Source organism: Argiope bruennichi, chromosome X2 (genome assembly GCF_947563725.1).
Source record: "Argiope bruennichi chromosome X2, qqArgBrue1.1, whole genome shotgun sequence".
Taxonomy (NCBI): Eukaryota; Metazoa; Arthropoda; class Arachnida; order Araneae; family Araneidae; genus Argiope; species Argiope bruennichi.
This window is the reverse complement of record NC_079163.1, coordinates 95,341,849-95,359,394: the sequence shown is the minus strand read 5'-3', so window position 1 is coordinate 95,359,394 and position 17,546 is coordinate 95,341,849. Positions and strand designations below refer to the sequence as shown.

At 27.0% G+C, this 17,546-nt stretch overlaps 1 protein-coding gene across 1 annotated transcript in view; it reads right to left on the bottom strand.

Annotated features, from left to right (window-relative positions):
- LOC129960133 (synaptojanin-1-like) overlaps nt 1-15,919 on the bottom strand; it is a 42,708-nt gene extending 26,789 nt beyond the window's left edge. The window contains exons 1-8 of the mRNA XM_056073291.1: nt 15,611-15,919; nt 11,202-11,288; nt 9,926-10,193; nt 7,089-7,314; nt 5,786-5,869; nt 5,257-5,318; nt 3,330-3,426; nt 258-427 (exon numbers count right to left, since the gene is read on the bottom strand). Coding sequence (XP_055929266.1) covers nt 258-427; nt 3,330-3,426; nt 5,257-5,318; nt 5,786-5,869; nt 7,089-7,314; nt 9,926-10,193; nt 11,202-11,288; nt 15,611-15,740 — 1,124 coding nt within the window. The 5' untranslated portion in view covers nt 15,741-15,919. The remainder of the gene's footprint in view (nt 1-257; nt 428-3,329; nt 3,427-5,256; nt 5,319-5,785; nt 5,870-7,088; nt 7,315-9,925; nt 10,194-11,201; nt 11,289-15,610) is intronic.
- Between the last annotated feature and the right edge of the window lie 1,627 nt (nt 15,920-17,546).

Genomic DNA, 17,546 nt, shown 5'->3' with positions numbered 1-17,546 from the left:
TTAACACATCAGTTGCTGTTGTATTAGTGAATTTACAAATATCTATTTCTTATTGTAATTAACCATTATAAGAAGTTAAGTTAATTATTAAAAAGTCAATATATAACTGTAAATGCATTAATTGATGCTTAGATTGTTAACTAAAGATTATATACTCTTAGTGTAAAATCTAGAAAATAAAAAAAAATATGGGTTCTGAAAAAAATGTAAAAAATAAATAAATGGTAACATTTCAAACAAAATTGAGTTATAATTACTTGTGTACTCCATCTGGATCTTTATAGAAGAATCCAAAATTTTCCAAATTGGAAGCAATTTTTCTTTTCAAAATATCTATGTTTTCTTGCTTACCACCACGACACTGTGCATGATAATCAAAGGCTATATATGGAATGCTTTTGCTATATCTTGACACTTTGTGATGATTCTAAATAAGAATAAAACGAGAGATAAACTAATAAATAAAATGTGTAAATAAAGATATTTACCATGAATACATGATATCAATTATGTAAAAAGATCCATGAAAACTCAGCACTCTGTCATTTACTACAGAATGAACCATCTTTCAGAAAAAATCTTCAGTATGTCTAACAAATTATACTTACGAAGGAATGACACGAAAAACTGAAAACATGAATATTATTTCATGAAGAAATGTAACTCTGAAATTTGAATATATATTGCAAAATGAGCAGATTGAGCAAAGATGTTACATTACAATTAAAAGCACTATTGTTTCATAAATAAAAAGATTAGCATAACTTTTAATATATAACAAATGAAATGTAAGTGGTTGGTTTCACATTTCTTTAATAATCTAATTATTTTTTCAAATACGATAATAGTAAAGCATGGTAAGTGTAATGATAAAACTCAGAAAATATTTCTCAAAACAATCATGATTTTTGAATTCTCATACAACTTGCCTTACCTGAAAAATTAAATTAGACAATTTGTTATAAGTTATAATCATTAATTTATAGAGAATATGATATTAAATCTATAAATGGGTAAGAATACATACAACAATCATGAAATAAGTTTTTTGTAAAACATGTTAAATGCACAATCACTCATTATTTTATGCATATATTCAACTGCAATTCATAAAATGCCCAAAATTATACTTTTAGATTTATCCACTCATTTATTTGATGGTGTGTATTTAATTGGCGATCATTGCTTCATCAAAGTACTGCAACTGATGAGAAAACTCACAGTAAATGAAATTTTAATACTAACAAATAAAATAAATTTAAAAGCAACCCTTAATTATTAATAAACAATTATATAAGAATTCTTCTGATTAATATTTTTTTCAATGTTCAAATTTGGGAGGTTCATAAAGATTTCAAATTTACAAAGAAACATTACTGACAATGAAGGGCTTTTGTACTACCATACATCAGCAAATTCATAGAATAGCTTTGTAAGCAAATTATGAACAGAATAAAAAGGACAAGGCCATCAACATTTCAGCCTTTAAAAAGAGTTTAAAATTAAAGTATTCTGATAATTTGAGACCATGTTTTCCTGATGTTGATTAATTTTCTACAATAAAGCCTTTAAATTGAGAGAAAATCACATGAAAAACAAGCCACACCCTACCTCACAAAAACTAAAGAAAAATTATTTAAAATTAGGAGATTAATGTGAATTGCATTTTGGAAATAAATATTAGAATTTCTTTTAAAATTAGCTGCTCTTGTGAGAAATACATGTTCAGCATACAATTTACTAACATGTTTACAAAAATTTCAATTGTTAACAGTTTTCCTCCATCAACATCTATCCAAAGCAGACTGTCTAAACAGCACTTTTTTTGCACTAAGGTAAAAATAAAATGTAGCAAATAAAATCTAGAATATTGACATTTTACAATATCATAAGCTTTTTTAAGAAAGAATATTTCCAACACTTGTTTATGCAGTATTTTTTATAGTTAAATGAGTGAACAGATTTTCACAGATTCATAAACAAATCCTTAAAATAATTTTAGAAATCAGTATTTAAAATTTGGCGCTAGAAATGTCGTTTTTTTAAATAACTGGTAATGAACATCTGCAGAAAATTTATAAGTTTCAAAACTATTTTTAAATTTAATATCTGATAGTTACTACCCATCGTAATACAGTATTTCAACATTATTATCATCTGTTTTACATCCAATTTTTCGCATTAAAATTTTTACAGATCAAAATTAAACAACAGTATTTATGTGAAAAGAATTGGTATATGATGATATTGTTAAAGTATTATTATTCACAGTACAATAGGAAAAAAAATAATCTGCAGCTATAAAAATGCTATATTTACATGGTGTGAATTTCAGAATATAGGGGAACAATAAATGCAAAAAAGAAGAATGAAGAGAAAAAAATAGTATTCAAACAGAGTTTTAAAATGTTTTGTAATCTTAATCAAATTGTAAGTAACAAAAGCAATCATCAAATACCATAACATATACAGATTGAAGGAAAACTGATCAACTGATTCAAGGTAACAAACTTAGGTAATGCAATAATTAAGATTACAAACACATCACACAATTCTATATCTGAAACTGGAGAAGATGGTAAATCAGACATTTTCCCCAATATATTCTTGGATCTGAATAGTATTCTAAAATCTTTCTAGACGAAAGATCCTCAGTTATAATTTTACATGTTTATAAGCACACTCATTTAACTTTTTACTTTATTTCTAAAGCAGGTGGATAAGTATGTTTTAAATTCCAAGGTGATTAATATGTAGAATGAAAAGCAATTATAAATCGAAGCAGTAAATATTTATGACACTGATAATTTGATTACAGACTTGATTTATCAAGCAGAACTTTTGAAATAAATAAAAACCACATTTCAATATTGGGTTGAGAGGTTGCTAAAACCTAATAAGATGTTTTTGATTACATATTACTAAATTTATCATAAATTTTAGAAACGCTTTTAATACATAATTAGGAACATCAATTCAAAATTCTGTTTAGAGATAAATGTAATATTACTGATAAAAAATGGTTGTTTATGAAAAAAATGCCTAAAATTTATTAATTAACTTAATTCACAATCATTACATTCTATTCATACAATTCAAATAAATTGAAGTTTTCAATTTCAAATAAACCTTCCAGAGATGTTGATATATTAGTTTTTACAAAATACTTTTCTTCTCTTTTAACTTTATAGTTGTACTATCTAAAAACAGAAGCTATTTTTTCAGAAGATGGAGAGAAACTTAGGCATTTTCATCAAAAAATGAACAGATTATGAAAAATTAAGCACTTTCAATATGCATAAAGAAAAATGCAGTTTGTTTTGTTTCACCTGAAACATTTTGCTCAACATAGCTTCTCCTTCTTTACTTCCCAGCAGATTAATTAAAACTTGATCCCCATAGCGTTTCACAATTTGAGTCAAGTGTCTGAAAAATGAAAATGTTGACATTTAGATGAAAAAAATTAGCAAAATAGAATTCATTCAAACAAAGTATTTCAGCTAAAATATCTTTAAAATTAATTGTAGTGTCAGGAAATTTTACTACAAAATATGAACATCTTTAAATGAAATGTATATAATTAACAGAGACTTTTTGAATGTAAAAAAAAAAGTAACTTCATGAACTTTTAAGAGCTTTACCCATTAGTTGCATTAAAGGAAAATGGAGAAAATATCACAATTTTCAGAAAACTTACATTTTTCCATTGTTAAAGATAGAAAAGGAATTCATATATATATATATAGTTTAAAAAAAAAAACAGAAAACTACTTTTCAAGAGACAAAGGTAAAATCTTAGATTTAAAAATGCCTAAGAATTGAAAATAGAAATTCAAAAAAAGTTTGAATACTTCTATAGATAAGAATCTAACAGACCCATATTAAAAGAAAATAAAAGTATGGTTTTTACATCATAATAACTATATTTTTCTGTTGTTGAATTATCTAGTTAAACAAGACATTGAATCTGAATAATCATTTGATCATATAAGACAAGAAAATGAAAGTAACTGAAGAAATTTTGCAATATAGAATTCAGTACATAGTTCGTGATTGTAAGAATATTTATTTCTGTAAATTTAATATTTCAATTCAAACTAAGAAAAATCAAACATTGCAGATTCGATTTTTCTCAAGTTTATTTTCACCATAATATTCCTTTGAATTTGAAAAAAAAAAAAAAAAAAAAAAATTAAATTTATAAACTGACCTTTGCATTGAAAATCCAATGGCTGTGATTATGTTAAGGATCTCATTAAGTCTTTTACAAACTATTTCTAGAAATATCACCTATCCATGTATGCCATTGATTCTTGCCCATAAACAGCAGTATTTATAACAGAAAAGAAAGTACAGAATTTAAAGCATCATCCACTTTACACGTTAAGAGGGTATCTAGAATAACAAATCATTTTGGGTACCAATTAATATAGAGGGAAATGGGAATCAGGTGTTATCCTAATAATATTTAAGAAGAGAACTTATTAGTAGCAGAAAAGTTCTTGCATGAGTAGGAGAATAGAACTCCACTTCTTGAGATGAGCATAACTGTCACTGGCATATGCTACTGGCAGCAAGTAAATCTTTCCAATAAGCATATAATCAGACGAGCTATTGAACCAAACTCCCCCCCCCCCATATTTTTGTCTTTTGACATTAATGCCAGATCACACAGAACTCATGATGTGGATGAATCACTAGAAAGAGAAAGTACCATACATTGGCCATTCTGTGTCTCAGATTTAAAATCTACTGAATATGTGTAAGGTGTTTTGCAAAACTTTTAGCATTTCCATGTGCACTTGTAAAGCACACAATACTGAAAACAATGGTCGAAAAATAGGTAAGTCTATTGCAATAATTGCTTCATAAACTTGCAATGAATAAGTAAAATTGATTTTAGAATACCTTACAGACAAGGGAAATCCCATCCCTTACTAATAAAAATATACATTTATTATTCTTTCTGTTCGTCAATTTTTTTTTTATGTTTATACAACTTTTTACAAACACATTTGTTATTCTTTAAGCAGCCGGCGCTCAATAAAGCTATTTCATATGACTCCTTATATTGCCCACACTTCATATCTGCAATAGTCCATCATCACTCTCGGAATATATAATAACGTAACAACATTGTGAATTCCATAAGATAAGATTTTTTGCGAATTAATAGAGTAAAAAATTACCAATCCTAAAGGTTTGCTAGGGTAATTCTTGAAACGAACTGAATTAAAAAATACAATAAAAATCTACCTATCATAAGAAGGTGCTGATGCTTCTGGTCCTCTGGATAATTTCACTTTATGAGAACCAACCTATAAATATAATTTAAATATCATATAGAAATATTTTTTTTTCAAACAGAATACTTACACTCCTTTCTACTACTATTTAAGACAGTTTTCATGCTCTCTGAAAGGTTTTCCAAAGAAACAGTAAATGGAAGATATTAACATATTAAAACAAACTAACACTTTCCACAAAAATATTTTCTCGTGTTTTATAGCATGGAAGGTAAATAAAAATGCTTAGTAAATTACTGTTTGAATTGAACACATTCTATGGATAAGGATATGTAAAAAAAAAGAAGAAAAACCAAAGAGAATAAATTAAATACAAGAGAAGAAAGCTATTAAACATCACAAAATTATTATAAAATTAAGCTTTAAATGAGTGATGACAGCTAAAACCAGTAAATACTACATGAAAGAGAAAAAAATTAAGCTTTTTGTTGTTATTGTTGTTGTTGATGATGATATTGATAAGTATAAGAAAAACATACTTGTAGTCCAGGTTGTTCCCAGAAGAGAGGAACTGATCCTCGTATTTGTACATAGGAACAAACTTTATTTTCTAAGTAAATAACCTGAAAAGAATGAAATTGTTGTGAAAAATATAATCAACCATGCTACATAACCTTTCTATATATATAAAAAGAAAAACCAAAATCTTTAATGTTTCATGAAATTCATCATATTCGGCTAATTTAAATTTCACTTAAGAATTTTTTATCATTCTTTGCAGAATTTATGACTTTCATAAGGAGCTTTTAGGATTTTAAAATTTTATTGCATTTTAAAAACTACAATTTATAAATTATAGAAAGACAGTTTCCTATTCATAGATGCTAGCACAATAAATCCAAGATTAAAAACAAAAAGTCATAGCATTCCATTCCTTTCTCTTCTTTGCATAGTTTTTTTTTAGTCTAGTAGTTCATTAATGAAGTGACAATGCCAATGAATTCAACTGCTGCAAAGCAACACATTCTCTAATTGATTGGGTTGCCAAGGATGGAAGAGAGAGAAAAGTGTCCCTTAGTTATAGATAACATTAAAGAAATTGAGAAATTTTAGTAATATTTTTTTTAATTATTCAAGAATTTTATGACATTTATACTGATTTACTTCCAGAGAAAGTAGAAGATACAGAAGAAAGATAATAGCTTACAACAGTGCTTATTTTAAAGTGCACAAAAGATTTATAAATTTCCAAAATGCTAACAGATTATTTGCAATTCCTATTCAAAATTAATCTTTGATAAAAAAGGATTGAAAATACAAATTATAAAAAGTATTAGGAATAGAATTTGATTATAGTTTTAGATTAAAAATAATTTATCATACACATTAATAAAAAATAATACATATAAAAATATATTTATTCATAAATAGAGAATATATTTAAGAGTAAAATATCATATCAACACAGCCAAAATAATACAAACAATATTCCATGTTTTAATTATAATTTGTAACAATTTTCCAATAAAACTCTCTTATTGTATTTGAATTTGAAAAAAGAAATAAAATACAATATAGCTGAAAAATGATACTAAGAAAGTTCAGCTAAGTTCTTCATTTCATTGCTCAACTTAACAGTCATTTATAAAAGAATGAAAGGAATATCTAAATGATAGAGTTAATAAGGTAAAAATATAATATTTAGTTAAGAAGTAATGCATGGTAATATTTTTATAATATTTTTTAAAAAAAAAAGAGATTCTCATTGGTGATAACAGACAAAGATTCGATATTCAGTTGTAAATTATTAATTATGAAATTTTGAAGAACAAGTAAACTTACTTGTTCTGTCTCCACAAAATTTGCAACACAACCTTCATCATTCGTACCTCTAACATTAAATCGAGTACCAGCTCGTTCTGAGCTTAGTCTTGAAATTATACAACCACGAGCTTGCAAATGACCAACATATATTGTGCGAATCTCAATTCCACCGCAAATTACTTTAAGTAACCAATCCTGGCAATCAATATCGTTTCTAATAAAGCTGATATGCATGGTTTTATTCCTGTAAATAAAATTAACAAAAAAATGAATAAAAATTAATTAAAGCAAAGTATATGTTTTGTTTAAAGTGCCACAAAATGAAAAAAAAAAAAAGAAAAAAGCAGGAATTATTCACAAGTGAAAGGAGCATCAAAATCAATAAATTTTCAATCGCTTCAAAGATATATTTATAATAAGATAATATTCAACTATATTTACATCTTTATAAAGAATCCTTCAATTATTATTTATTTTGGAATAAAATTATATACCTAACCCATCAGAATTCCTCTCCATACTCTAAAACGTTTTACAGCATAAATGAAATCTAGATGATTTGTTAGGGAATAGAAAGGTCAGAGGATAGAAATTTTCAGTCTAAGGCAGAACTATTTTAGCTTTTCAGATTATTTAATTATTATTTAAAATTATAATACAATTATATAGTAGTCACCATTTTAATTATCTTAATACATTAATAAATATTTCTAAAAAAAAAAAGTAAAGGAATGAGAAAAGCAAAATATTCTTTAAATATGACTTCATCTATTGATGATTTCCATTTTTTAATGTTGAAAGTCAAATTGAAGTTTAGCCATTTAATATTTCAACCCATTAATACTTTTGCAAATTTAAATTACTTATTTCATACCATACAAGAATATAAAATCTTAATATACAACAACAACAAAAAACAAATCAAAGACAAGGTTTAGGAAACAATTGCCAAATTTAAATACTGGATAATCAATGATCCATACTCTATGAACACAAATTACACCATTTAATTTCCCTCAATGCAGCAAGTTTTTGAAAAATGCTAACAGATTCATATACTAAAGATTTATATACTTAACCTGATTCATACATCATGCTTGCAACATTGCAATTTTTCAGTTAGGTAATCTAGGCTTACTTTTCCCCTCTACATTTATTTTTTTTTAATATGTCCACAAACTTTATAATTTTGAATTTTATCAGACAAACTCCAAACAAGTATTCAAATGAACCAATATCTTTAATGGAAAGCAATCCATTGTACTTTATCTAATAACACCAAGAAAATTTCTAGGACTTTAATTAATTTCAAGTGAACTGGAAATAAAATTTCTGAATAATAAGCAAACTGCATCACTGAGGAGATGAAAATATCTGCTTAGTTCTGATTCAGTAAACTCTCAAATTATCTTTCAGAAAATCTAGTTAAGAAAAGGACAGTGTACTCAAAGACTGGGAAGGTAAATACCAATGCCGGAAACAAATGACCCTCTCCTTCCAATGATGCAACATGAAATTCATATTTAATATAATTTCAGTAAAACTTGAATGGTCAACTTATTACTGATGCATAAAGTTTTGAAACTGGAAAATGATTTAATCAAATCAAAGATTGCTCATAGTTTTAATAAATTAGGCAACTACTAAATTTTTTTCAGAGGGATGAAGAGGAAGTGGTTACAAAATTTGTCTTGGTTTTGTTTTTCAACTCTTTTGAAATTCAAAATTAATTTAGAAAAAAACTACAGAAATTTACTTATAATAGTCAAAATTTTGAACTTCTCAATTTTTTTAAAATAAAAAAATGTATTAAGAAAATGATTAAAAAACTTATTTCCTTATTCTTATTTTTTCCACACAGTTTCCTAATGCTAAAACAGTGCTACTCTAAATATTCTTAATAATTAAAAAATATCTCGCATAACAGCAGACTGTTTTAATACCTACAGAAAAAAAATTAACATATCATGAAATGCATTTAAAATTTTTAGAATCTATTTTTTAAGGATAAAAAAACAATTCATGTTATAAGGAAGATAAAACCAAAATTATTTTTTAATAAGAATAAAATACTCTTATTTACAAAGAAAGAATGCTGGATATTTCATTTAAGAATAGTTATTTTCTTTTGAAAACAAATTGCCACTCCCTCCCTAAAAAGAACTAAAAAAGAAAGTTTTGTAACTGTAAATCAAAATTCAAGATCAATAGATATCAAGAAATGCATTTTTTTTTTTTATTATTATTATTACTGGAGCACACTAAATAGAAAAAGCAGCTAAAGTTATTAGTTTTAATAACTTCAAAATGTGAAATGCCACTTTAAGGTAAATAAGGGTTCATCAAATAAGATTCATGAAAGGACTATTTTAACTAATTTCTGTACAAAAAGAAAATATATAAGCATTTCAAATTTTATGTTGTAGTAAAATTACTATTTATTCTCCTCCCTCTCTTAAATGTCCCCATTTAAATTTTCCTACTGCAATTATCTTAAAAAGCACCAATCTTCAAAAATTAGCCTAAGTTGTAAGGTTTGTCTCATGATGAATTCAATGACATTTAGTTTATTTTAGCTACTGATGAAAATAAACTGCATTCAATTAGTTAAGTAACTGTATAAATAAAGTATTTAAAAAAAAGGAAAATTAATAATTGATAAAAGAATTGTCTATTTAAATGAATTTCAAGTGTATTTCACTAGAATGAACTATGTACATCTTCTGTAATCAACAACATAATTTTTCTACAAAATACAAAGTCAAATGATAACATAAAAAAGTATATTAAATTGATTTGAATTCATGATTGCTTCAAAAATATAACAAACAAACTTTATCATAAATACAACATACCAAAAAAATCGGTTGTCTGACTCGGCACCAAACTGAGATCGCTGTTCACATAATGTCAAGTCTAATGGCACACCACTAGATGACCATGAAAAGTAGAAAGTACCAGAATTTAGCACTTTACGAACCTCTTGAATCCTCTCAATATCTTGTGGATTGTTGCGCAGAGAAATAAAATTTGTTTCAGTTATCCTGAATATTTCACTGTTTAAAACTTTTCCAGCAGATAAACAGCTGTTCACTAATAATAAATACTGAACAAATGCTTCACCTATAATTATAAATATATATATATATTATTTATGCAAAATGTGACTCTAAAAGATTCAATTAAAAAAAGACATTAGAATAATACAGGCTTTTTTTAATCTTTCAAAATGCATTACATTTTCAATGAATATTCTAGAATCATAATTAATTAAAACATATGTACTATCAAAAAAATTATTTATCTACTGAAGGTCCCCATAACAAATCCTATCAGAACAAGACAAATTATATATTATGATTTATAAAAAAAATAATAATTACAGTAACAAGTGTAAAGATTTAGTTTAGTTATCTCAATGTCCCATTTGGAAGCCACACAAAGAATATTTTGAAACGGATCTAATAATTATAAACCAAGTCAAGATGACATTATCTAAGCTGGAAACCCTTAACCCTCAAATTTCACCATATTATAGTCTGTGTATTTTCTGTAGGCGGTTCAAGGTTACATTTTCTACCGCATTACTAGTACCAGACAACCAATAATGAGGTAGAAAATGTGACCTTGAACCGCCTACAGAAAATACACAGACTGTAGTGAGAAGACATTTGCTCCAAATGAACTTAACATGCACCAAACCGCTACAGCTGCTGTTTAGTTAAATCAGGCTTTGTATCTGGAACTCTCTGGCTTCACAGATGAGACCTTATCACCAAGCCGCAGCAGAATAATATGCAAAAAAGGAAAATGTTAAATTGATGAATCAAAACATTACCCTTTAAACAGACCAAAATTCTCACTAGTAAATAAAGAACAATGAGTACAGAATCAAGGGTTTGGTTAATATAATATGAAAATAGTGATTATATTATTCAAAAAAGAAACGGAAGATTTCACACACATACACACACACACACAAAAAAAATTAATAATCAAACACCTTCAATAACAGATTTGTTACTTTATTTATTATACAATGCTAAAAACAATATCCGTATGGATTAGTCAGTTCACTCATTCAGGATAAGACATGTTTAAACAAAGATCTTCTATGTATCATATACTTACCCTGAGTCAGTTGCAGAATTCCTAAACACCCATAAGCATCTGGAAGTCTAGTAAAAATTTTCTTGCATGCTTCAGTAGCTGCCAAATCTAAAGGAGGGAAAAACTGAACATTAACAGAACAATAATATAAGTAAAACTTTTTGCAATTCAATAAGAGTTTTCATTTAAAATTATAAGTTATAATTGTTGCTATGACAATACTTAAGTATATACTTGGTGTTCAAAATTAAAGCTGCTATCATGAAAAAAGTGACATCTTGAATAATTAGTTTATTACAAAGAAATTCCATACTAGCATGCCAAACCCATAACATTAACACAACAAAATAAATAGGATAAACATTTTTCAGACAATCCATTTTAGCCCCAAAATCATGCCATCTGATATTTCCAGAATCTTCCAGTTCCTTCTGTCAAAAAAAAAAAAAAAAAAAAAAAAAATACTAACCCTTCGCATTTGTAAAAGTAATTTAATGCATAATTATTCACCTAATAAAATAATTTATTTATTGCCCAGAAAAATGAATATATATAATTTTTTTAAGTTTAAATTAATCTATATCGTCTTACCACTCTGTAAGTATTTTTAAAAGTCAAAATTAAAAAAATAATAATAAATAAAATGTGAACATGATTTACTGTCTTGAATGGTGCTTATGAGGAGACATACAAGTGTAAAGGGATCAATAATAGTGCAGTTGGGTTCTTGGAAATTTCAAACAGATATTACTCTATTGTAAGAATATTTTGGAAGGTGATATCTAAGTTATGGCATTACATTCAAACATTATTATAATGAGGAAAATTCACTTAAGTTATATTAGATCTTGTTGCTGAAACTATAGAAACCAATATCCATGAAAACTGTAAGCCTTTTCCAAGCAAAGAAGAAGTTTTATGTCTGTACAGTTAGCAGATTATGTTCCCTTCAACACCTTGCAGAATAAAGCACAACTTTAGTAGAGCAAAGAATAACAAACATTCTAGGGCACAGCTAGATGAGGGTCATATTAAATAATGTCCAGATTCAGTAGATAAGAGTAATATTTAACAAATATTCATCTAGATAAAATCTACAACCTTCTAACAAAGAATGGCATTTATTAAAGGAACAGGAATGCAGATGATGAAGTTGGTGAAAAAGGACTCTGACTTGTTGATAGGATGCAACATGTTTGATGGCTACATACCTTTGCAAGTTGTTGAAAAAATGCTTTAATCGCATAGTGTTATATGGATGGAGACCATGCTTTTCCTGAGATTTATTGGAGAAAGCTTTTGGATAGTAAGTGAGGCCTTATATAGTACAGATTGTTAATGACTTTCTGATAGTAGAACAACAAATTCAGCAGTCACCAAAGTGGACTAATACAGCACATTTTAAATATTCTAAATGGAGCCATTACATGATGTCAATCCCTTTATCAGGATCCTCTTGGCTTTAAAATATTCACTTTTAAAAAATGAAACTTGTTGCAACAATCTATGATCAACAACTTTATCATCAATATATGGGCTAGCTATGAGACCAGTGAAGGTCAAAGTCTAAAGTGATTCTAAAAAGATGAGGTATTATACAATGGCTACACTGTCTGATTTTTATATAAAGAAAAAAAATTCTATTATTTTGTGGCATTCTTTGCTTCTCGTTATATCAAGCATGCATGTGCAAGATTTCCTTACAATAACCAATTATAACACCAAGACATATATGTCTCATGTTTGTAAACTTAATTTTAGATAACAGTGTTCATGAATAATTTTAAAGTATTCAATAATCAACAATGACAGTAGGAATAGAAAAGAGCCAATTACTAAAAAATCCTTGCACTCTTTTCCCTTGAATTAAAGATAAATAATATTGGGCAACAATAGCTAAAACATACATAAATTTAATACCAGAGACTTAAAAGTACAAAAGATAAACTCATAAAGATTAACAAATCAGCACAATGAAGATATTATAAAATTTCTTTAATTTATAAATTCTTTTTAAAGTTAATAAAAAATATCATAAAAAATAATTTAACAAAGAAATAAATACAAAAGAATTAATATAATCAATTTCAACTATCAACGGTAGAAAAAAAATTATTTACAGGAAACATATTAACAAAGAGATCATTCATATACGAAAGGTGTTAACACATTTTAAAAATGATTTGGGGGCTGTTAAATTAGAATTTAAAAATGTAAAGACTATATTTCAGCCCTTTTTCTGGACTATAATTTCACATCATGATTTTCATGATAGAAAGGCTTTTCATAAAATTTCTAGGGATACTGATTTCCATTTCTCTTATACTATCTTCCAAAGTCCATCATTTTATGATACCTATCACAACAGATGGTGCTTAGAAAGAGCTTTTTCAATAGGTCAAAGACAGAATAGTCCATAGTTGAAATGTCAAGGAACTTTGTAGGAATATGTTGAAACAGTATATATGCAATACCTGTATAAATCTTCATTTTTTCGACAAATGTAATGGTACTTTTCAAAATCTAACTGGTAACTTTGATTTAATAAAGCTTTAAACTTTAAAAGTCACCTGGGAAAGAAAAATTCAATTTTTTCTGTAAGTTTCAAATGTAAAATCTTCTTGACAATGATTTTAGACAATTAAAACATTTTTCCACTTTTCTTGTTTTTAATTTCCCATTATGGGAGAACCCTGCTTTAATCATACTTACTAAAACTTTTTTCGCATTGATGGAACCATGTTTGTACACTTTTTCTCTTTGTTTTCAATAATAAATAGACCCTTTTTTTTTGCAGTCATTTTGGTGAATCTTTGGTGCTTCATCAAGGGTTACAATGTATTTCCATTTATCACCTGTAAACTCATTTGAGATGGACTGCACATCATGCTTGCAAAGAATTTCCAAGCCAAAAAGATGGGTAGTGCATTGTGCAAGCAATGATACTAAATAGTAATTATCAGTCAGTATGGAATTTCAGCTTCTGGGGATTGCCTCCAAAAAATGTGCTGTATCAAATGGGTAAAACAATTTTCATATAGGGCTCTACAAATTGTTCGGCACATGCTAGGATAAATTATATATATTTTTTTTAGCTTTGTAAAGTAGTAAATCTTAGTTTATTATCTTATTTATCATTATCAGAGATGTATTTAAAGACTTTTCAACTGATTAGTGCATGAGCAGGTTTTTTTCCCTCCCTTGTTACCAGCAATTTCACTTCAGAAATATTGGAATGGTAATACCTTATAGGGGCATTCATTTGGCATCTTCTTTCTATATACAAATGATACATTGTTTTTTTCTTCGTATTTTTGATTAACAATGTTGCTTACTTTGCATTCAGAAATTTTAATACCATGCCTTTCACAACATTTTTATTTTTTTAATTATGGAGTAGGAATATTTCTCTTTGGAAATACAAAAACATATCCTTTAAATCACAGCTTGTTTACATGTGACATTTTGAAAAAAAAAAAAATTAAAGTAGCGGACAACATTTCTCATTTCAAATAATAAGCTGCTGCCACAAATTTTTATTCCAAAATATTTGCTTCTTAAAAATTTATTAAAATTGGCCTAAAAATGTATAAATACCCTTTGTATCTTTGGTATACAGAAAAAGAAAATAAATTTTTCTTTAAAAGGAAACTATTACAATAGCAGGAAATGATACAAATAAATTATCACACTTGAAATGCAAATTTGCAAAAGATGTATAAATTCACATACATCAACCTTTTGTAAAAAAAATTTTATGCATCTAAAGATCTAGTTATGCTACAAATAAATTTATAAAATGATGCAGTGAGATGACTAATTTAACAAAATCATTATCAGATTTATGGAGCAATACACATTTTAAATTAATAATGATAAAATAAAAATTGTATCATAATGTCATGAAATAAGAAGAAATGTAATAACTTTTTCCATGCAGAAAATTCTCCATTAAAAATCAAAAGCCTTATGATACTTGGTTTGAGAAACACAGATTATGTCTCATAACTAGTAAAAATTAAATGCTGCAGTAAAATTTCCAATTGTCTTGCTTTTAACAGTCTGCTTGAAAAAGGAAAACTCAAACATATTTTATTTTTCCACAGTTACTTAGAATGAGATAAATAAATATGCCATAAAATGCAAACAACATTATCATCTGTAATATTGTTATAAATGCACCTATAAGATATTATCCAAGTAACTGGCTCAGCAATGTAATGCAATATATACAAAAAGAACTAAGATAATATTTAAAATTTATGTAGTGTCCGCCTGACAATAACCAAAAAAATATTTAAGATATAAATATGAAAACTTAAAACTAAAATTACAATAAAAATATCAATAGAAAATAAGCAAGTGATTTAAGAAAGGTGAATGTAAAGGTACAGGTCAATTTTTCTTTAAAAAATGAGAGGAAATCTTACTGAGACGTTTGATATATCCGGCTTCAAATAACAAGGCTTCATTTTTATTTCGTTGTTCTAAAAGGACGCTATACGAATTATTTTCATTGCTTGTGCAATGATAAACACGAAAAGATTTGCCTAGGGTCATGGTACTTCGAGCAAATTTATTTTATTTAAATATAATCAAAATCATTACTACGACATAGTACTTTAAGTTTTAAATAAAATTATAAAGCATTATTTTGAATACATGCATCCTAAATTATATTAAATATGATAGTGTTTCCATTTGCCTCCCTCACTTCTGAAAACATCTCAATGTTTTGATTTTTCGTAAATAACAGACAACATTAAAACGAAAATGAATTGTATGAAGATACATGCTAGAGCACCAAACAATATTTTAAAATTACATTAAATTTTTTTCTTTTAGATTAAATTAGCTTTAGTTATCATTATTAAATATTATTTTCGACATAAATTTCAAATTGCAGGCGCGAATATTTTTAAATGAATTTTAGTAGACTGAGAAAATGACATACTAGAGTTACTGTAACCTTTTTTTTGGGAGGGGGGATGAAGATTATAAATTAATATTGTGAAACTAATATACAATGATCTCTGTTCACCTAAAAGTATTTCTCATTAATTTTTCTGAAATCATTCAATATATCTGCAGTCTTAAAAGGGATCACGAAAAAAATTTTTTGATCGCAAATGGGTCACATATTTTCTATCTCTTTCTCTTTGAGAACACCTCTTAAATAATATTGTTTAGAAACTTGTATAAACTAAAAGTTCATACATTTTTATGTAGTTATTAAGCTACAAACTTTACCTAAAATAAAGCATTAAAATGAAGTTTTCAATAATGCATGTCCTAAGGCAGCAGATTACATAAATCTACCTCCCCTATTAACACAAAATTTCCAATAACGTTACGATATCTTCACGACATTAGCTGCCATACAGAATATCAGTCAACATCATGAAGATATCTTACAATGTCTGGTGCTAATAGGGACTGAATGAAATTATCAAAAATTAAAATAATAATTTTTCCATTAAAATTTTTATGTGTAATATTTATGAAAAATTTGCCATTACATTAATGATAATTTTTATTAAAGATTTTGAATTTAAATCAATGATTATGATTAATAATTATAATTTTTAATTAAATTGATTAAAATCCAATGATTAATTTTTCATATACTTAATAATCTGCGTTTCATAGCTTTTGATATCGATAATATTTAAATTTTACCTCAAAAATAAATTACCAGGAAAAATAATAAAATATTTTAAAAAATGCTAAAGTAAATAAAAGAAAAAAAAATCGGCTGTGAAATTTATTATCAGATATTGCCGGGTTCACACGAGGCCAATTATTGCGCGCAATGGTTGGCCACGCCAATCTCAGAATGATCACGTGACAACAATGGGACAATGACATATAGTTCTTCCGATGAGACAACCATTTGCCAAATATCATAGCCATTTAGTAAAAGTAAAGCTCTTATCAGCCACATCAATAAGGGGATAGTCCTTCTCCAACGACGGGTGCCCCGATAAGTCTATCATCGAAGTCGAAAACCATTTGCCATTGTCCCATTGGTGTCACGTGATGTTCCTTTGGTAGGCGTGGCTTTCCATTGGGTGATTAGTTGATCTCGTGTGAACGCTGTTTTATGTATTAAGCGTACTATACGAATACAAATCCATTTTTTTTTTATAGAAAAAGGCATTATTATTATAAAATATCAGAAAGTAGAGGCTATTAATAATATATTCATTCATACAAAACCATCTGATTTCTTTCTGGCATAAAAAAATAGAGGTAGAGAAACATAGAATAATATTCTAGATTTTCTCAAAATCTGAAGTGGGCCGAAATGTCGTATATATTAACGTTCACTTTTCAGGTACAGATCTACGAATCCGTTCTAGTATG